We start from the raw sequence: 22,965 nt of genomic DNA on the forward strand, positions 1-22,965 counted from the left end.
AATCCGGCCTCAGACACTTAACACTTACTGGCTGTGTGACCCTGGGCAAGTCACTTAACCCCAATTGCCCTGAAAAAAAAAAAAGACTGCTTACCTACAGGGGTTGATGGAGAAAATGATAGAAAAGAACAATGAAAGAAAATAATAAAGTAAAATGAATGAAAAAAGGAGTAAATTTCAAATGAAAGGGAAGCATGAGGAAAAGAAATGAAGTAGAGATGCAAGCAGATGGGAAGAGAAGGAAACAAAGAAAAAAAAGGAGAAGGGGAGGAGAAGTGAGATGAAAAAGAACAGAGAAAGAAAAGGATGAGGAAAAGGATAAAAAAGCACTAAAAGGACAAAAAGAAAGGAAAATGGGGAGGTAGGGAGAATAAATTTCTCTTCATAGTAAAATTGTTATTGAGGGCCCACTATTGACACCCAAAAAATTCAATTTTAATAACCTGCTTGTTTTACATTCTGATTTTTAAAAGATAATCAAATAACAATTGGAAGACTTTGAAAAGGTTTTCCCTCATGTTTTCTTGAAGAACGGTACTTCTTAAGACTAGTTTGTTTTCAGATAGACTAGTCTTAAGAAGTGGGAGGGAGGAAGATAAGTTGGAAGACAAAGTTTTTGGGTTTTTTTGTTTTTGTTTTTTTAGTGAGGCAATTGGGGTTAAGTGACTTGCCCAGGGTCACACAGCTAGTAAGTGTTAAGTGTCTGAGGCCAGATTTGAACTCAGGTACTCCTGACTCCAGGGCGGGTGCTCTATCCATTGCGCCACTTAGCTGCCCCAGAACACAGTTTAAAAAAAAAAAATGATGTCAAAATTTGCTTTTACATGTAATTTGGAAAATAAAAGTCTAAAATAAAAATAGGAAAAAAAAAAAAGACTAGTCAACTGATTGTCACTCCAACACACTTTATGCTTTTCTGCTTCCATTCCCGAGTTCACCCTATTTCTCAAGCTATAAATGCCCTTCCCATTCTTCTAAGAATCTAAATCTTACCCATCTTCCAAAGGTTATCACACATGAGTTAGGACTCCCCAGCCAAACCTTCCCTGACCACCCTACCTGAACCCCAGAAGAAAACCACAGAGGCGATCTAGTCCAGCCCTACCAGAGTAACAATTCTCTCTATAACATTCCTGATGAGCCATTGCCCAGTCTTTTCTTGAAGATATCCAGTGAAGGGGAACCCCCTGCTAGCCCAACACACTTTGGAAAGCTCTAATTTTGTTCTATGTGATAAGCTCATTGGTGGGCAATGGGGAAAGGAGAGCAAGCACTGTACTTTTTTTCTTCTCTCTTCTCCCTTTAGTATCAAACACAAGGCAAACACAATGCTTTGTACACAGTAAACACTGAATAAAATGTTTGTTTAGATGATGATGGTGATTATTAAGATTATACACAATTTATTAGAACTTCACCAATGGAACACAGGCAAGATTAAAACATAAGTAAAAAATTGGGGACATCAATGTGGTGCAGGCACAATGGCTCTGGCCTTGGAATAAAATCTGTATTCTACTCATAGCTTATGTTCTCAGGCAAGTCTCATTATACTTGTTGGGGCCTGATTTTTCTCCTTTGTAAAGTGACAGAAGCGGATTAGAAGACATTTAAAGGTCTCCTTCAAGTCTAAAATTAAATATTCTGACAGTAATAATACGCTAATAATAATTACTATTATCATCATTGTTATTATAGTTAATGCTTATCTAGCACATACTGCATGTCCAGCACTGTGCTAAGCTTTTTACTTAAATTATTATCTCATTTGTATACCTAACACCAGATTTAAGAGAAACAGAATACAAGGAAAATAAAATGAAAAACTTCTTAAGATGTATAAATATCCAGAAGTGGAATGGGTTTCCTTAGGAAGTAGTGGGTTCCTCATCACTGGAAGTATTCAAGTGGAAAATGAATTGATTAATTGTCAGAGATTTTCAATTAGGGCTGTTTCTGTTCAAGTATGGTTTGGACCAAGCAACTTCTAAGCCTTTTTTGCAACTCTACAATTCCATGATTCCAGGGTGATGTACAATATAAAGACTCATTGAAATGACTAATTTCATCTATCCAATTCAGGTACTACTTATCTGATGGAAACTACAGGGTGGAAATGGTAACCCACTATCTTGATCCGTATGTGTAGGTACCAAACAATTGTCAGTGACAATGAACACTGCACTACGGTTGAGGTGGTGGGGAACTGAAGGCACTCTTCATTTCCAGAGAATGTTTCCTTTATACTTGAATAATTAAGGTCTTCTTATTCATATTAGCAAAAATCACAATAGTTACAAAACCTATACAAGGTTAAAGAGAAAGCTAGGCAAGATTTACAAGTTCAGAAATGGTGCAAAGCTGAAAATATATAACAGCCTAAAGAGTGCAAGGAAAACTCTTTATTTTTGTTTTTCTTTTCAACTAAAAATGCATACATCCTAAAGAAACAGCCAACTAGCATCCCTCTCATTCTTTTTTTTTTTAAAGGCCTTGCTTCTTTCCTTTACTTCCTCCTTTAACCTTTATTTTCACTCACCTGTGGTAGCTTACTTCTATAGCTGCCATTTCCCTGCTGTAGCTCCTTCCTTTACTTGTGTTCTTCCCTTCTCTTCTCTATGCTGGCTTTCCATTCTTTTTTATTCACTGCCCTTTACATGGCTAACACAGCTGAAACAACATGATAATGCTGCTGATGGAACTCAGAATGGACCAGCTTGTAGGCCAAAACCAATATATTAATGAGGATTTATTTTTTAAGTTAAGTTTTGAGGGATTGTGAATTGACTCACTGTACATTCAAATATGTGGAATACCAAGCAAAACGAATGGAGATAGGGAATAACTTGGCCAAAGTGGGGCAAAGAAATAAATTCTGCAATAATAAAATTGCCAAAGTGAAAAGTATGAACTTTGGATAGTTAGCATAGCTTTTACAATGAGTACTGCTTAGTGGTGCTTTTTGTTAAAGCAGGCCTGGAAAGATACTCTGAGTCAAGGCTTATGAGAATAAACAATTATGCCTTGGTTAGTCTGGTTCAGGTTCTTTCACCAGCAGTGTCAACGTTTGTTTCTTTAGTCCTTTAAAGTGCTTGATTAGTTAAGTCTTTGTTTCTCTACAAGAAGCTTTCAATTAAACATTTCCAAAGTTAAATTTCAATGGAAAATGGGGTCTGGGAATTTTTATAGAAAACATGACCACAACAAAGAAAAGATACATGAACTGTATCCCACAAGCTACATGCAAATACAGGAGAACCCTATTATAAAAAAGTGTTATTTCATATATATCCCAAACCCAATCATGCTCCCCTACACAACTGAACAAAGCAAAAGCTTGACATGACATGCCTTGTCTATACTGTTATTCTCTGGCCTTCCACACCATTATAATAATGGAGTTTTAGCTATCTAGGCAAGTTGTATTTTAAAAAAATAATAAAAATAAAGTGTTATTAGGATTTACATGAAGGTACATATATTCTAAACTGTAAAAGAGTTAAGATTTTACTGATAGATCTATAACAAGTAGATCAACAAGATCTCATAATTACCTAAAATGAACAAGTCAAAGCCCAATGGTAAAATCTAAATAAAATATGGACTTGAAAATTTTTAGAAACATATTTCACACTCCGAACCACATTTGGAAGACAGAGATTTACAGCAAGATTTTCTGGTTGTTTTGTTTCTTTCAAACTTCTTTCTGTAGTAAGGTCAAGATAAGCCTATAGAAAAAAAAAATAACTGCCATCTCACATAAGGTTCCCACCTGTCCTCAAAATGTAAAAATCGGGGAGCGGCTAGGTGGCGCAGTGGATCAAGCACTGGCCCTGGATTCAGGAGTACCTGAGTTCAAATCCGGACTCAGACATTTGACATGTACTAGCTGTGTGACCCTGGGCAAATCGCTTTAACCCCCATTGCCCCGCAAAAAAAACCCAAAAAACAAACAAACAAACAAACAAACCCTTTAGCTTATTCATTAACTAATATAGTATATATTCTAAATGTTAAAGTCTCAATTTTTGAATAAATCATCTCCTTAGAATAAACGAAGTAGGAGAGAGGTTTGTAGTATAATTCAGTGTTATGGGGAATAGGAAGATATAAAGAAAACAATATAACTCAATTAAAATATTAATTGTCTAAAGTAAAGCATTTCTCTTTTCTTAATTATAAAACCATGAGTTCAATTCTCCCCTTGCATTCCAATAAGCAATGCAATTCATTTTAAACAATAATCTACAAACCCTGAAATGGAAAGGGCCTAATGATCTTAACTTCTGGAACTGAAGGAGCTGAGTTACGGAAGGAAAATTTACAGTAATCTTGTTTGTTATAATACCATTTTTCTAATGTGTGCAGTTAACAGAACTTACCAAATGAGGAATCAATAAAAGAGCTTTTGTTCAATAATAAATTTTTCTGTAGTATTTCAGGGGGTAATGACTATTACTGAATTCTATATTTTAAGGGAAAAATACTTATCAACCCCAAACAGGTAAATCAAACTTAGTCCTTTCCTTTTTACAAGCTAACTTGGAAAGGACAATTTGTTTGGGTTTTTTTCTTTCCTTCCTTCCTTCCTTCCTTCCTTCCTTCCTTCCTTCCTTCCTTCCTTCCTTCCTTCCTTCCTTCCTTCCTTCCTTCTTTCCTTCTTTCCCTTCTTCCTCCTTATTCTATTTTGTAAAGTACATACAGAGCAAAATCTCTTATTGGCTGTTTCCTCTACATTATCTAGTTAATTGTATGATATTCACTAGTGTGCCATGTTCTATAATGAATTCTTATCTTATTTTATTTATTTAGTGCTTTAGTCTGTCATGAACAAACTTCCCTCCTTTGAATAAGGCTTTATGGACAATCTCACTTGACTACATAGTAAACAGCATGAATACAGTAGCTATACTCTCAATACTTAACTCATTATGGATTTGGGGGGAAATGAATGCTTTATATCCAGTCAAGCTGCATAAGTCAACATTTATTTGCCTTTCAGTTTTAGATCATTAAATTTAATTTCTCATTTATAATGGAACCTATTAATGAGATAAACATCCTTTAAAATGTTACTTCTTGAAATCATCACAGATTTACATTCAATTAAATTCAAATATTTGTGAAATAAATTGGATTAGGAAGTATAAAATTCAGCATTTTAGGATGAACTTAGTTCAGTATAAAATTTTTGGTCAAATTCTATTCTGTTTTAATTATTCAAAGATGGGACTAGTATAAGGTCCTGTGATTCCATAGACATTTTTAGGTAAGGAAACTATCAATGCAAGTCAGAATCCTCTCTGCAACATCGTCCAAGAGAGTTGGAAAGAACACTGATTTGTTAAGGATCACACAGTTACTATATGTCACACTTGAACTCAGGCCTTCTTGGCTTTGAGACCAGCTCACTTTCTATTCACTACAGAACACTGCCTTGCTTACTATTCAAAAGTGAATATAACAAAGGCCATGCACTCAGATTGGAAATGATTTGGTTTTGAGAAGATAATGTTCTTAATGTAACTTGTGATAACTTTCTAAACATATCATGTACTTATTAATGTTTACTTGGCACAATAACATTAATTAGACCAATCTTCAGAAATAGAGTTGCTTTTTATTACTTTGATGAAAAACAACCATACTTTCTTTCAGTGAAGTTTACTGTGGTCAGATGATCTCAATGTAAAAACAATGGAGGTTTTGTTCTATATCAAGTGTCCCCTATGTAATGAGAAAATATGCTCAAAAATGTGTTAATAAGCTATACAAGTGTTCTTCATTTGAGTGGCTGTTAAGATCAGAAAATGCTAAAGACAAACTGCCAGAATGAGAAGCACCCCAAATAAAAAGGCAATAGCTTAGTCTCCAAACCATCATGGACAAAAGGATTCAGATACCAGCTTGTTTTATTGTCTTCCATTAACAAACAAAGGGAAATAGAGTGTGTGGCTGGGAGCCAGGAATGGAAATTGAGATATGTGGTTCTCTTACTTTGTCAGTTTAAACCTTCCTCTAATAACTCAAGTGACTTCAAGCTGTTACCCTTTGGTGAAATCTGAGTTGCTTGTATGAAGTAAAGCTATGGTTAAATAATCCACTTTAAGAAGATGTACACATTTCGGGGGAAAAGAAAAGATACAACAGCATAGTACAAAGTGGAAGAGGAGAGCTGTGCTTGCTTCTTCGAATGTTTCCTCTACTGAAAAATATCGTGGAGAAAATAAAACTGCAACTTTTAAGTGAATGATTTTGCTTTAGACAGGCTTTCACTTTTAAGGAATGTACTAAAACAGCACAGTAGCCACATTTATGGTAGGATAATAAGGCAATGTGTCTTTTAACAAAATCACACCAGAGCAATATTAACCCAAAAGGAGGCAATCATAAGAGTAGGAATAAGAATGCTGGATATGAATTAAGACCTAGGTTCAAATTTCTTTTCTGTTACTTATTACCTATTTGATGGTAGGTGTGCTGCTTGGTTAGCTCACCAAAGGATCACAGATTCAGAGCTGGGAGTATAGTTATTATCTAGTCCAATTCCTTCATTTTATAGAAGAGGATTGAGGGGCAGCTAGGTGGCACAGTGGATAGAGCACCAGCCCTGGAGTCAGGAGGACCTGAGTTCAAATCCAGCCTCAGACACTTAACACTTACTAGCTGTGTGACCCTGGGCAAGTCACTTAACCCCTACTGCCTCACTAAAAAAAAAAAAAAAAGAAAAGAAGAGGATCAGTAAGACTTTGCCCTAATTAGACCTCACTAAATGAGACAATATCCATATAAGAAAACCCCCAAACCAAAACCAAAACAACCCATACAAACTCCTCTAAAAAGTGCTATATCCACATCAGCTGGCATTCTCCAAGGGAGGGTTGCCCCCTTCACTGTTATACCTTTGGCTGACTACATACACTTCTGACTTCAACCTCACTGACATTATTTAAATAGGTTCTGGAACTCCTTTTCTGGAGCTGCATTCACAGACAGTTTATGAGCATCATAAGAAAACCAAGTTATTTACTTTATAGCTTTGTGTAGGACCACATGTGGTATTCAGAAGCTTGATCTGCTGGCATGCCTCACCTGTAGGTGTGGCTCTGGAAACTGGTTGAAGGACCTGGGATGTTTATCCTATAGAAAACTTATAGAGGGTAGGAGCTGCACTTCCAAGATATGTCATACTGGAGAGACTGGTTTTGCTGGGTCCCAAAGCATAAAACATAGACCACTATGCTGAAATTACAGGGATGGATACAGGAATGAATTTTTACCAATCAGAGCTTTCTTCCCAACAACAAAATGGGAGATGTAGACTGGCTCTCCTCTTGACATTCATGATACCAAACCCCACAATCATGAAGCAGTTTGCAGCAGAGCTGGGATGTGAACCCATTTCCTCTGATTCTTTTGCTTATGTGAGGGAGAGACAGAGACAGAGACAGAGACAGAGAAACAGAGAGACAGAGACAGAGCGAGAATGAGCACACAATGGAAAGAGAGAAGAGAGACTGACACATCTGAGAAACAGACGAACAGGAAGTAGAAGACACTTGTTCATCTGTATTCCTGTGACTTTTTTCACTTGGTGTTATTTGCAACTGCACTTTCATGTCTGGGGGTAGTGCCAACTTCAGTAAGAATCATATATTATTTTTATCATACTGATTACATGTGTTCACCAGTTTTGCTGTCCAAGGATGCTTACTGTGGTTTACACATGCTTAGTGACAAACTCCAGAGCACGACATTTTCACAGAAAATGTGTTTACTGTGAAATTTCTCCTCAGAAGTGTGCTTTTCTTTACAGCTTTGATCCACATGACATCCATAGTCCTACATTTCAAATAATTGCTTACATTTCCATTATGAAAACCTACCCCTAGATACAATTTGACTACAATGGGAAATGGTAGTCCTCGAACATTCTTTATATTCTTATGTGACTGGAGATTTCATCAGATTAAGAAGAGGCATTAAAACATTTTCAATTGCACTCCTTTAGTTTCATGGTGACTTGATGCTTAGATTCTGTTATTCATCAACACTTCACAGAAAGACTTGATTTGTCTGAATGAATTTTTAAAGCCACAATTGAAGAAAATCAGAAAAACCTGGTTTTGAATATCAAAAGATCCTAAACAAAAAGTATCTCTAGAGGCCCCATCGTGCAGAACTTTTATAGATCAGTGCCTGTCTTCACAAAATGAAATTGCGGCTGGGCTAGACACAAAGAGAACCCACTTACTGGTAAATGTCCTTCCGAAGGACAGTTCTGCTAAGTGGGTTGTCGGCCTGAGGAGCCATGGCGACAGAGCCAATCTTCAAAACCAAGGTGTCTTCTCTCGCAGCCTCAGTAACTGAAACAAAAGAAAGACAAGTCAAGTCACTACTATTATGTTGTTTTTATGCAACAAGGCATGCAAAGAAGGGTGTTCTTGGAAAGAAAAATGCAAAATAGAGATAATAACATAACAAAGGACAGTCCTTTGCAGTGCTAGTCAGATCCTAGAAGATAAGCCATTGCAACACTTAGCAATTTCAAAGCAGTATTTAGTACTTTAGTCCATTTTTACCAAAACTACATATGTGTAATTCATTCTTCTCATAAGCATTTGTGTTTTATTACAACAGCTTGAAAAAAATTTACTACCACTGTTCAGTACCACTAGTATGGACGCCAATGGGGTCCAACATGGTGGATTTTGGGGCAAGTCAGCCACCACTATCATAACTGGGGCTTAAGGTTAAGTTTTAGCTTTTCTGCTATGGGTTCACAAAAGAGGAAGGGAAAGCTCACTTGGGTTCTGACCGGTTCAGATGAGGCTCAGGAAGTTTCCAGGCCACAGAAATTTTTTCAAAGAATTCTTTAAGTTCTCTCTGAAAGATACTTGGTGATATTAATTTGGTTTCCTTTCTTTTGAAATCCTCTGTATTTAAAATTTTTATTCATAAAAAGGATCCATAGACTTCACCAGACTATCAAAGGGGTCCATAAGACAAACGGTGAGGAAATGCTGTATGAGATAAACTTAGAAGTTATTTCCAACTCCAAAGAGGTTAAGAAGCACCAGTCTAAGTGGTAGGACAAGAAGAACCTTGCCTTTATTTTCTTCACTTTAAAAATGCTTCTTCTGCACATTTCTCTAACTTATGGTTATAACTAATAATTATTTATGGCATTGAATTATGAAAAAATTTAATAACATCTTTGTGAAAAAAAATTAATAACTTTTTCTATTAAAAACTCTAAGGTAAACTACAGTGAACTCTAGATTAACAGGCCAGATCCTGATAGAGTCAGAAAGTAGGATAATAATCTGAGGAGACAACACAAAGAAGTAGACCAAACAGCTTACTGGGGCCTGAACAAGAGATAATTTAACCACTAGTCCTTTCCATATGAAGGTTGAAGTATTATCTCTAATTCACTGGTATAATTCAAAAGGTCTTTCTTTTCTAAAGGTTCTGTGGAATGTGTGTGGGTTTCTTGGTGAGCCTTTTCATTTTAGTTGAATTTGAGTTTGTTTCAAATGTCAAAAACAGAAGACATGTTTTCCTACTGTAGCTGCTAAAACATTAATTTAACCAAAACTGTTAACATCTCAGCCTTTAAGATTCAATATAGAACATATATGAAAGGTGCAAAATTTATCTCTAAGATCAGAAACCCATCCTTCAAAAATAGAGCTATAAAGAATTGACAATAAAAGATGAGAGGAACGTCTTAAGTAGACTGTGCCTACATAAGCACATGCCCAGTATTTACCAACTGTGGTACTCAAAGAATGCAGTGATCATTCAATTAATTCCAGCTGTGACTGAAGTCAAGTTAGCATAGTTTGGCTTGGATAAGTCAAGGGAAAAAACAGAATAGGGGGAGGTGGAGAGAAAAACTGCTAAAGAGAGACAAGAAGAAAGATCAAAAAAGAGTAGGGAAAGGAAAAGGTGGAACTATCCTTTTGGGTCAGGAAGGAAGAAGAGAGAGGGAAGAGGAAATAAAATGGCAGACCTAGGGATCCTATCTCTCAAGTATTATTAAGAAAATTTTCTTCAAGTAGGAAAAAATGAAGGATCAGTTGATCAAAAGGCATTTATTGAATGCTTACTATGTGCTATATACTATGAAGAAAGCTAGGGATACAAATAATGGTAAAATAGCCCTTGTCCTTAAGGAGTTCAACATGCAGTGACTAGGTACATACAAGCCATATGCGGAGTAGATGTAACCTCAAAAGGGAAAGTAACAACACCTTGTGGGGGCAGGGGTGGCAGTGGTAGTGCAGAAGGTATGGAGGATTTGGTAAAGCTTCCTGAAGGTGGGATTTGAGCTGAGTCTTAAAGGAAGCCAGGAAAACTAAGAAGCAGAGGTGAAGAGAGAGACCATTTATTCAATGTGGGGTGGCTGGCTTAAAGACATAGAGATGGAAGATGAAGTGGAATAAAGTACACAAAGCCAGGAAAGGTAGGAAAAGGGCAATAAATGGCAGAAGAATTTATAACAACTGACCCTGGAAATAAAAGGGAGCTACTGGAGTTATTGAGTAGGGGGCAATGTGATCAGATCTACACTCTAGAAGCTCCCTTTGGCAGCTGAATAGATTGTTGACCTTGGGGTGATGTCATGACTGTCACTGAATTGGACTGAAGTGAGGGAGGGCTGTGCAAAGTCACCAACCTCACTCTCTCCTCCAGAGCCATCTGGGTCCAGTGGCAAGATATAGATCAGGACAACTGGAGATGGGTCCAGATGTTTAAGGCAATTGGGGTTAAGTGACTTGCCCAGGGTCACCAGGCTAGTAAGTATCTGAGGTGAGATTTGAATGTAGGTCCTCCCAACTTTAGGGCCAGTGCTCTATCCACTGTACCACCCAGATGCTCCTAGCTGAATAGATAGGTTGGAATGATAAGAGACCTGAGGTACGGAGTCCAATAATAATAAACTATTTTTAGTCCAAGTATAAAAAGGTAATGGACCTAAGCTAGAGTGGCACCAAGGTATCCAGGGAATGGCTTTATACCAGGGCAAAGAGGAGATGCTAAGCCCAGACCCTCTATCCTGAGACACAGAGACAAAGACAGGTGCAAACTGTTAGCTCTGTTACCCACTATTCAGGTCAGGGTCACAGAGCATAGCAGACTGAGAAGAGGACTTGCATAGAGGAGGCTCTTGGCAGTGGAGGGAGAAAGGAGGAAGTTCAGAAGCCAGCAGCAGCAGTGGTATAGCTTAGATCTCAGGCTCAAAGCAGGGTCTCATTTCCAATGTCTAATCCAGCCTGCAGAGGAATATGCAGAGCAGAAATCCTAGACCAAAGAGGAGCCTAAATTCTGCATCTCTAATGTAAAAAATATCTATAACTCTTTTAGAGGTGGCAAAGAATGAAAAGCTGGTAGGGTGTCCATAAAGTAAGGAATGGATGAACAAATGATGGTATATAACTGTGATGAACTAATACTGTGCTGAACTCTCATTAGCCTATGAACAACCATGATTCCAGAGAACTAATGATAAAACACACTACCTACTTCTAGATAGAGAGGTGATGGACTCAGAATGTATAATGTGAAAATTTGTTCTGACTGACCATACATTTTCATATTGATGTGTATATGTGTGTGTGTGTGTGTGTGTGTGTTCTCATTGTGGGTAGGTGGGTGTGTATTTGGAAGGAGGGGAAAGAATGTTTAGGGTGGCAGGGTAAGAAAGAGGATATTGGGTGACAAAACAAAATATATACTACACGCACACATATAAACATTCATTCATATATACACACACACGCACACATACACTACACAGACAAAACTAAAAGTAAACTTGGGAACTCTGGTCAACACAATGACCAATCCTAGTTCCTAAAGACTCAGGATGAAACAGGCTGCCCACCTCCTGAGAGAGAGGTAATGGACTATGAGTGCAGATTGAGACATTGTTCTGGACATGGCAAACGAAAAGTTTGGTTTTGCTTGACTTTATGTATTGGTAGAGGGGGTTTTGTTTTTTCTTGTGGGGGCAGGGAAAGGAAAGTAGGATGAAGAAAAGACAGATTTTTGTTTGAAAAATAAAATAAAATTTAATTTAACAAAACAATTTGGAGCTATATTATAAAACTCATTAAAATGAACATTTCCTCTTAGTCAGTTATTGGGTATATGCCTTAAGGGAATAAAAGACAGAAGAAAAAGTCCCATATCGTTGATCAACGAAAAAGCATTTACTAAGCACTTACTGTATACTAGAGACTATGCTAGGTGCTAGGGATACAGAAACAAAAATGCAAAAGTACCTGCCATCAAGGAATTTAGATTCTAATGAAGGAAAAATATGTACACATATAAGTATAGGCAAAAATATATGTAAATATAAGGTGGCTCAATACAAGGTAATTAGGGAGTAAGGATACTAACAGCCACAAAAACTAATATGATCTTTGGTTGTATTATGAGAGTCATAGTGTCTAAGGCAAAGGAAGTTTTAATTCTTCGGTATCCTACCCTACTCAGATAATTTCTGGAATACTGTGTTCAATTCTGGATTACAGACACTTGATAAATGCTTGTTGACTTAATTTTGTTGACTGGTCATGCATGACACTGATAAGCTAGAGAATGTCCAAAAAAAGGCATCCAAGACAGTGAATGAGCTCTGCAGTATTTCCTTTTTTTTTTTTTTTTTTGGCGGGGCAATGGGGGTTAAGTGACTTGCCCAGGGTCACACAGCTAGTAAGTGTCAAGTGTCTGAGGCCGGATTTGAACTCATGTCCTCCTGAATCCAGGGCCAGTGCTTTATCCACTGCGCCACCTAGCCCCCTTCCTTTTGATGATCAGATGAAGTTACTGGGGACATTTATCCTGGAGAAGAAAACACTTAGGGGTACAATCACTAACTTCAAATATCTGAAGGGCTGTTTTATGGAAGAAACATTTACTCTACTTGGTCCAAAAGGGCAGAAATAGGACTAATGTGTGGAAACTTCCAAGAGAAAAATTAAAGAGTTTATATAAAGAAACAATTCTTCAGAGTTATCTGAGTGGAGTGGGCTGTCTCCAGAGTGAACGGGGTCCTCCTCACTGGAGGATTTCAAGCAAAGACTGGATGATGCCTTTGTCAGGCATGTTGTATGGGAGGCCATTGCTCATATATGGATTGGACTAGACGCTCTCTTACTAGATGCAAGTGTGTGAATATTTTTTTTCTTTCTTTTTTTAATAGGGTACTCTTTTATTTGATATTACTAAAAGTTGGTATTTTAAAATAACAAAGCAGCAAGAGTATTTATCATATTATATATAAATTATTATATTATATATAAATATCATACTCATTTTTGTCAAAGCAGATATTCCAAAACACTGCTTGTCTTTCTTTTTTTTTTAATCATCTAGCCTTCTCTTGAAGACATCCAGGTTTAAACATCCTTAGTTCTTTCCTTTTATTCTATGATAATGTGCTTCTGTCATGATTGCTTATCAATCCTTAATGAGAAACTGTATTTCTCATACCTACAACTTTAAGCAATTTGTAGAAAGCTGTAGGCATTTACAAAGAAACAAGTTTTCTGCCAGAGGGGGCTGGCAGAAATTGGCTGCTCCCTTCATTCTGAAGGTATCAGAATTTAGTGAACAGGTTGGGAGAACACCTTTTTCTCTTCAGGACAAGTTAACAGTTTAAGTAAAGCATGGGCATAGCACAACGTTAGAGCACTAATGAAAGTGGCAAGCGTGGTAACTTGATGGTAACTTATAAACGGTGACCATAAAATAGAGACTGACCCCACAAGTCACATATACAAATGGGGGAAACATGGATCCTTTTGTCCCCAGAACAATCTCTATTAAGAGCTCCACAGACAGCCACATTTCCTGCCAAAAGGGGTCCCAACTGGTTTTTAGTACAGCTGAGTCACTCAACAAGGAAAATGTGATCCACATGTGAAATAAAGCATTGGTGCCAAAATTAAGTTCTTGGGCATGTAAACAGCACCTAGTGTGCAGTCTCAGAAACCCTCCAATAACTGCTTAGGAAGCACTCAGGCACCTGAATTTGTGAATGACTCTAAAAAGCTCAAGGAAAGAATAGCTTTAAAAAATAATATAACTGGAACAGGTAGGTGGCACAGTGGATAGAGTCAGGAGGACCTGAGTTCAAATGCAGCTTCAGACACACTTACTAGCTGTGTGACCCTGGGCAAGTCACTTAACCCCAATTGGCTCACTCCCCCCCCCAAAAAATATATATGTATATGTATATTTAAAGCAAGACTTGAGGGCTCTGGGAATAGACATTGGCAGCTGGGAGGAGATGGCCAAGGACCGCACCAGATGGAGTTCAGTACTCAGGAGCAGCTTGCACAGCTGAGATGGGCCTTCAAGCTTGGGAGGAGGAAAAACGAATGAGATGCAGGAACCGACAGGCAACAGAGAGCGCAGTTTTCCAATGTCCTTGTTGCCGCAGGAACTGTGGCTCCTGTATCGGACTGCACAGCCACACTGTGGCCTGTGGCTCTTCAAGGCGCTGATCCATAGTCGTCCGTGACTGGTGGAAACCTACTACTATATACCAATACTAATACCAAGATTTGATTCTGCAATTAAAACTAATTTTGCTGAAGGATTCTCCTGGTTATTGGTTTGGCTTTTTTGTTTATTTGTTTTTGGTGAGGCAATTGGGGTTAAGTGACTTGCCCAGGGTCACAGTTAGTAAGTGTTAAGTGTCTGAGGCCACATTTGAACTCAGGTCCTCCTGACTCCAGGGCCGATGCTCTATCCACTGTGCCACCTAGCTGCCCCTTTTCCTGGTTATTGTAGATAATAAAACTGAAAAGGGACACCAATAATTTTGCAATATAGAGCATGAGTTGTGTTTTTGTAATTATTTTGGGTAAATAGAAAATAAAGAGACAATATGGATGAAAAAATAAGATATGGAGATTATTTTTGTCTTCTAATTTAGAATTAAAACAAAATGAAGCAGCGTAACTTCAGATACCCATTGTTTACTTTGAGGGCAAAACTGAATTTTATTATAAAGTAGTTCTCTATTCTCTGCATTGTCACGTAAGTATTATCACCACCTGTTTAGACTAAGTTCCCACTTAGCAGACAGCATAGTGTAGAAGACCAAAAAATGTTATGACCATGCTGAACCAAAAGTTCTTTCATATTTAGGAAGGGAAGGACGGGTAGGGTGATAGTGGTAGAGAGTAAACATTTACATAGTTCCTACTATGTGCTAAGCACTTTTTACAAATATTACCTCACTTGATTTATGACTAAGAAAATTTATGAGTATGTTTGGATCACAGTGAAAGAATTTCACTATGGTCTACTAAATCCTATGAAGAATGTCCATCAAAGGCTTTTTGGTTGGTTTCTGCATGCATTCATTCTCTGAACAAATATTTATTTAGAACTGAGTGCAACATACTTTGAGATACGCTTACTAAATGCCCAACATCTCCTAGGCAACAGCGTTCAAATGCCTTCAGTGACCCAATTTCTCTTCATGTTTTCTTCCTTATATTCCAATGCAATTTTCTCTAAGACACTGCTGACAATTTCCTTGCTGGTACAATATCTGGAAAATACCTATTGTATTGTATTGGGTACACGCTGGAACATCTGAGAAATATGAATGTTTCAATTTATGATTCAAAAATTTGAAACTTTTTTTTTGCCTTCAAGTATAAAACTTTGTTTTATAATTTGCAAAGTGGGTAATTTCAGAATGCTGAGTATAGATAACTTTCTGGAAATGACATCCAGAGTCATTAAAATCTTAACTAGGTGATCAACTGTGATAGACTAGATTCTTCTCACCAATCCAACGGTACAAGAAAGCTCCAAAGGAATCATGATGGAAAAGGCTTTCCAAATCCAGAAAGAAAAAAAAAAAATAGGAACTGTGGAATATGGATGCTGACTGGACCATACTATTTCTTTTGTTTATGGTGTTGTTGTTTTTCTTTTTTGAGGTTTTTCCTATTTGCTCTGATTCTTCTCATATAACATGACTAATGCAGAAATATAGAAAAAAATCTTAACTAAGCATTTCTTAAAAATGTAGTTAGTACAAGGTCTGTTTAATTCTAATTTTCATTTAAAAGGTGAATTTCTCTGCCTTAATTTTAATGAAATGCAGCTACAAACAGTGCAACATCATGCTATTTCTTGCTTTAATGGAATACTCCAGACTCTGTCCTCCAAAGAACGATAAATCTTCCTTGCCAAAAAAACCAAACTACTTCTGTTTTCTTACTGTCTTTTCTCTATTCCCAGCTGGAAAACCATAGAAATTACTGGCTATGAAGTAAAGTGAATGAATTCTTCTTGGGTTATGAGAAAATGTTTCTATGATTTTCAAATTGTTTCCTTATTTTGTGTTACATTATGTGTTACCAAATATAAAAATCTTTACCTGGGTGATTATGTTTTACATTAATGGAATGTCAACAGTTCATTAAATTTGTACATTCTAGTGACCAATAAACATTCACGGAGGAAGGGTCATTGCACGTGCAAGATACAGGGAATGCCCACAATTCATTGATGAACTCATCATCATTTAACAAAGATCTATAACTTCATATGGGCAAAGGCTGTATTTCACCTGACAGTGATCTATCTATACATGATCTACAGGAGACCCCTATTTTTGAACATGAAAGCTGCAAATATTTGCAACTGTCCAAATCAAATGTACAATATATAGAACAACAATCAGTTCAAATCTAAACACCTCATAATTGAGGAATGATGGATCTAGCTAGAAAACCTCCTACAGATAACAAAGGGGTACATATTCTCAAAATCATTATTTTGAAAATCATTACCATAAACTTCATTGCTGTTTTCTGTGGCAGAAGCAACAGAAAGATACTGAGAAGAACAGGGAAGGGAGAGTGTGTCAGTGTTGCCTTGACACTTATTTATTATCAGATAATGCCTAGGGTAGGTCTGTTTCCTCATTTCAAACTCACCATCCAAGCATACATACCTGTCAGAAAAACAAGAAACAATAACCAACCCCCCCCCCAAAAAAAAAAACCCCTACCTCTTGTTAATGTATTATAGAAGAATAATAGGATCATGTTATCTTAGAGCATGACAGGGACCAGAGTGGTGTAAGGTAAAATGGTGGGGTTAGAGTTAGGAAGCCCTGAATTGAAACCCTTCCTCAGACAAGTACTAGAGGTGTGGCCTTGGGAAAATAACTTAGCCTCTAGGTTTCCACACCATAAATACAAGGGAGTTAAACTAGAGGGCCTCTCAAATTCCTTTCAAATTGCTCTAAATTTATGATTCTGTGACCTCATCGCATTGAATCACCTTGTTTAACATATAAGTAAAATGAAACTCAGGAAGAAGGATAAGTGACTTGACCCTGGTGACTTGGCTAGTAAATGGCCCAGCTGGCTTTGAAGCTAAGCCTCTCTTTGCAGTGCTCTTTCTACCATAGCATGCTGCCTTCCATAGTTCTCCTCTGTTTACCTGTGACTTCGCTTAAGCTCTTTCAGGTCCTTTCACAGATGAGCTAGAGGGCTAGAAATTAATTTTTGGAGATGATGAGGCACCCAGGTGGTACATTTGATAGAACTCAGGTCCTGGAGTCAGGAAAATCTGAGTTCAAATTCAGCTTCTCATACTTACTAGCTGTATGATCCTGGGAAAGTCATTTAACCTCTATTTGCTCCTGTTTTCATTCCTGTAAGATGAGGATAATAATAGAACCTACCTCCCACCATTGTTGTGAGAATCAAATGAGATAATAATAGTAAAGCCCTGGGGCAGCTAGATGGCACAGTGGATAGAGCACCAGTCCTGGATTCAGGAGTACCTGAGTTCAAATCCGGCCTCAGACACGTAACACTTAATAGCTGTGTGACCCTGGGCAAGTTGCTTAACCCCAATTGCCTTGCTAAAAAAAAAAAAAAGTAAAGCCCTTAAACACAGTGCCTGACACAGAGTAAGTACTATATAAATGTTAGCTATTATTATTATTATTATTATTATTATTTTTTTTTTTTAGTGAGGCAATTGGGGTTAAGCGACTTGGCCAGGGTCACACAGCTAGTAAGTGTTAAGTGTCTGAGGCTGGATTTGAACTCAGGTACTCCTGACTACAGGGCCGGTGCTCTATCCACTGCGCCACCTAGCTGCCCCAGCTATTATTATTAAGAATGGGAATCATCAATTTAATATAACAGATACTTTAGGAATCCAGTGGGAAAGTACGATGAAGTTGTAAACAATGGTGTCCTCGTGGCTGGACCAGTGTTTTGTACAAAGCAGACATTGCTTTGTTGAATGAATGACAAATTAATTAATTTTGAGCATAAGAATTAAAACATTTTTATTTTCCTTATTTTTACTACTACCATTTTGTATTACTATTTTTGGTTAATTCATATTCATACATACATACATACATACATACATACACACACATACACATACATACACACATGCATACATACATACATACATACACGAGGGGGATGTATATCTGTAAAACCTAGCCTCTAGAATCAAGAAAAAGGATGAGGGGCACATGCTCCACTAGTATCGATTAATCATGTTATAAAGAAAGTAACTTTTAACAGAATGGTATAATTTTTATATTTAATTCCCCTGCACTTTATAAATAGAATTGTCTTAAAGGGTGAATTCTGGTTTTCCAATTACCTATAAGATAAACTGAGGCTATTATTCATTGGCATGATTAGAGCTCTTAGTTCAGTTCTCCTAGGCGGAATGCTGAGCATCCAACACAATAAGCAAGAAAATTAATAGAGAGGACCATATGAAAGGTAGTTGTGAAAGGGAAAGGGTTAAAATGAAATTCATACAGACACATAAAATTCTGCATACATTACCTCCAACAGTAGGCTGCATTTCCTCAGTTTTGGGGAAAAAAACTCTTATTATACTAGTGTTGATATAGATCAAAGGCAGGTTCCGGGAGGTCAGAGTATGAGTCCTCATGGGCTGACCTGGGGATTTTCTTTTCACCTGTTGGGTTCTTGGTAGCTTTGCTTGAAATATGCTTGCAATTGCATTAAGTAAAGGAAAACAGAGAACAACATCAAATGCTTGTGCAGAAAGGAGAATCTCATGAAGAAAGTGAGGTGAGCCATCCGTTAAGCCTTCACATAACTTATGGAAACTTTTTCGGTCACTCCTTGATGTTAACTTATGCCGGACATTTTTAGTTACTGCTTTTGTATATGTGAGAGAGAGAAATCCATGCTGCTGATGTGAGCCATCTAAAAGTTTTGAAGTTGTCTGTCTCGAAAAAAAGGAAATCAGTGAAAATTCTGTTAGAAGAAAAGCTTGAACATTTCCACATAGATAACAATAACTATTAGCTTTCTGCTCTGTCTCATTTTTAATTATTTCTCATTCACCTTAAACATCCTTTTATTGAGTCTCATTATTTATCATTAGAAAAAGTTTCTGACCATAGGTGTAGTGCACTATTGAATTTGTATGATCTCATTCAAATATGCCAATGGATCTTTGATCTTTAGGATCCATTTCCATAAATATCAAGTTAGGATATTTAGGATAAAAAGAATAAGGTCTTCAAGAATAGGTGCTATCATAGGACTTAGAGTTGGAAGGAATCTTAGAGACTGTTTAATCTATCTACCTCATTTTACATGAGAAAAAAATGTGGCAGAGTACAAATTTATACATTTGACTCTTTATCCAGCATTATTTCACCCATGGTAAGACACTTCAGTCAAAATGAAGCGATGGTCTGTGGTTTAAAATTCATTAGAGATCAACTTAAATTCTCTGAATTATGTGGTGAAGACTAGGTATTATAAAAAGCAGTATTATTAATGGTAAATAGAGTGAATTCTCAAAAGATCCAAAAATCTAGAACTGCTCCCTGGCCTTTTGTGATGGGCAAAGAGTCATGGAATATTCCTGCCTGCCACATGCAAGAAAAGTTTAGATCTTCCCCCTCTGACATTTAAGTTCTGGAAAGGAATCTTTTTGGGCGCTATGTGACAAAATTAATAAAGTATTTTTAATTTTATCCTTAATAAATTCTGTGTTTTAGTACCTGTCATATATATATATATATATATATATATATATATATATATATATATATATATAAAACTTGCTAATGAATATCTGTAAGGCATGAAGAAGTGATTTATCTCTCCGGTTATTGTGATGAAATTCCATTGAGTCCCCTTGCCTGCTTCTTTTCTAAGCAAAAGCATGTATTTTCAAGGTGGATGACTGGACACAGTGCTGGCTGAGGTTAGAGAAAAAAAGATTTTCCTTTAGGCAAAGTCCAAAGGTTTCATTAAAAGAGATAAAAAAAAGAGAGATAATGAGGCCTAGGACTAGAAAGCCCATCGCACTTCAGTACTCTCTTCTGGTTAGAGTAGACCACACTTAGAGTACTCTTTTTAATTTGGGCATCAAATTGAATGAAAGACATAAGTTAGATGTTATTAAGAAGAGGCAAAGATTTTTGCCAAAGAGAATGGCAAACAGTGACAAGATTGTTATGTCAGGATCAGGTGGAAGAAATGGCAATATTTAGCCTTCAGGAAAAAAAAAAATAAGGGGAACTATGATATCATGTTTCAAGTATTTGAAGAGATGTCATGGGGAAGAGGGATCTGGCTTGTTCTTGGGTCTTAAAGGAAGAAACCAAGAAGAATGGGTGAGAATTGCAGAGGCAACTTTAGGTTTGATTCCAGAAAAAAACATCTCAACGATTAGAGCTATCCAAAATTCAATGGCCTTCTGTGGTAGGTAGAGGATTTTCCCTTACTGAAAGTTTTCAAGCAAAAACTGTTACTCACTTATAAAGTATAAGATAAAGCAGAGATAGGTTCTTTTTTTTTTTTTGTGGGGCAATTGGGGTTAAGTGACTTGCCCAGGGTCACACAGCTAGTAAGTGTTAAGTGTCTGAGGCCGGATTTGATCTCAGGTACTCCTGAATTCAGGGCTGGTGCTCTATCCACTGCACCATCTAGCTGCCCCCAGAGATAGGTTCTTAACTATGGGGGTCTCCGAACTTTTTCCCACCTAATAATGTGATATATGTGTTTCAATAGAATTTATTTCCATTGTAATCATACATATTTTATGTGTTTAAACACATTATTCTGAGAAGGAATCCATACACTTTGCTGGAGTGCCAAAGGGGTCCAAAACAGACACACACACACGCAGACACACACACACACCATCTATTGTAGAGAGAATTCTTTTGCAGATACAGGCTAAACTAGAAAGGCCTCTGAGGTTCCTTCCAACTCTGAGATATTATGATGCTACATTTTCTATCAGTGACATACTAAAATGGCTGTTTGGTATAGTAATAAAACATATGCAATTTAAAAATAATTTTAGTAGTGATCATATTATTTGCAAAATCTCTTATCTTACTTTAATACACTACACATTCCTCAGGTATAATAATCATTACCTTCAAATATGCAAAAAGCATTTGGGTCAGAATGAAAAAGCATGCAGTTCTAACTAACATTTCTTGTGAATAAAAAACCCAAGTAATTAATTCCAAAATACATATAATAAAAGGTAGCAAAATATGGATTTACAAATGACACATAATCTGAAGTAGCGTATGCTTCAATATTTGAAAGAGCTGCTCCAAAAATTTCCCATATGCCAATTCCTATATACTGAAACCTATTTTCTCCACTGACTTCTAATATAAAATTAGAGTTGTAATTTGACTGAAAACATTTTTTTCCTACCAGAAAAAAATGATTTCAGTTGGGTTAGGGGAAGAATGTAGAAAGAAAGCAAGGTAAGCGCAAAGCAGGAAAAGGTCTGTACCACTGTACTCCCAAACCTGTTCTGTGTCCACTTTTCCCCCTCAGACTGCTGCCCATCAGCCTGTGATCCAGTGACAGAAGCACATTTTGCACTGTTGCCACTGCTACTCTGGCTCCTCCTCTGTTCTCACTGTCTAAAGGCCTCCCTGGCAAGTCTTTTCTTCTTCTAACTAAAAAGTATGTCCATGAATGGTGTCATTTAGAGATTTTATGGAGAAATGATCATGTAACCTCATGAAAAATGTCAGTCTCATCCCCAATTTGGTTTATCCTCGGAACAGGGTTCTTTTAATTCAGGGTTGGGTTGGCCCTCTCTTCTACTTTCTCCTTCTTGCTTTGCCTCACTCATTTCTTCTTCTGTTCTCATCTAACTGAGAGAGGCCTCAGCCAATGAGAGACAAGGAGAGGAGCATGAGGACCAGGCTAGGTCACAATGTGTCACTTGGTGGCAAAAAGCAGTGGCTAGAGGTAGTACACGACACATGTTTTGTAGTCAATGTGTGTGTGGTATAAAGACAGACTTGGAATGTTTTCCATGTCTATGTATCTCAAAAAACTTCTTCTTCTTAAATTGATTGTGCAGTTTTCAGTAGTACAATGTCTGTGTAGTACTAGGTCAGGAGATGGGCCAAAATGATACTTCAGGTGAAGGAAATTTCAAAATTTCAAAACTATCTTCGGGATCACATACTGAATCGTTCTCTACCTTGTAGGTGGCATTAACATAAAATTGTATTTGTTGAGTGTTACTGCAAGGAATATCAGGACGTACTTGTTTGGCAAAATTTAGCATTGTCAATTAGATGCTCTTACATAAATGACTGGAACTTCATTAATGACATATTTTCATGCTTGAAATAGAATTAATTTTTTTAATATGAATATTTTAATTGGTAAAACTAGCACTTAAACATACTGATTTTATGTACTACAAATGTAAATGTATTTTATGTAAGTATATTTATAACAATGCTTCATATGGATACAGACATGGAAGAAAATAAATCTAATCAGAACTTCCACTAACATTTTATAACCAATGTATTTCAGTTTTCTGGAAAAATTTCAAACATTAAATTAGTTTTCTTTGTCACTGACCGAGAAGAGCAAACTATTTAAGTAG

General features: G+C 36.9%; 1 protein-coding gene across 1 annotated transcript in view; it reads right to left on the reverse strand.

The window, feature by feature from the left end:
- The window catches only part of VPS13B (vacuolar protein sorting 13 homolog B), a 996,174-nt gene that overhangs the window by 408,257 nt on the left and 564,952 nt on the right, over positions 1 to 22,965 (reverse strand). The window contains exons 29-30 of the mRNA XM_043982862.1: positions 18,882 to 19,290; positions 8,255 to 8,366 (exon numbers count right to left, since the gene is read on the reverse strand). Coding sequence (XP_043838797.1) covers positions 8,255 to 8,366; positions 18,882 to 19,290 — 521 coding nt within the window. The remainder of the gene's footprint in view (positions 1 to 8,254; positions 8,367 to 18,881; positions 19,291 to 22,965) is intronic.

The sequence above is a fragment of the Dromiciops gliroides genome, chromosome 1, assembly GCF_019393635.1.
Source record: "Dromiciops gliroides isolate mDroGli1 chromosome 1, mDroGli1.pri, whole genome shotgun sequence".
Lineage (NCBI taxonomy): Eukaryota > Metazoa > Chordata > Mammalia > Microbiotheria > Microbiotheriidae > Dromiciops > Dromiciops gliroides.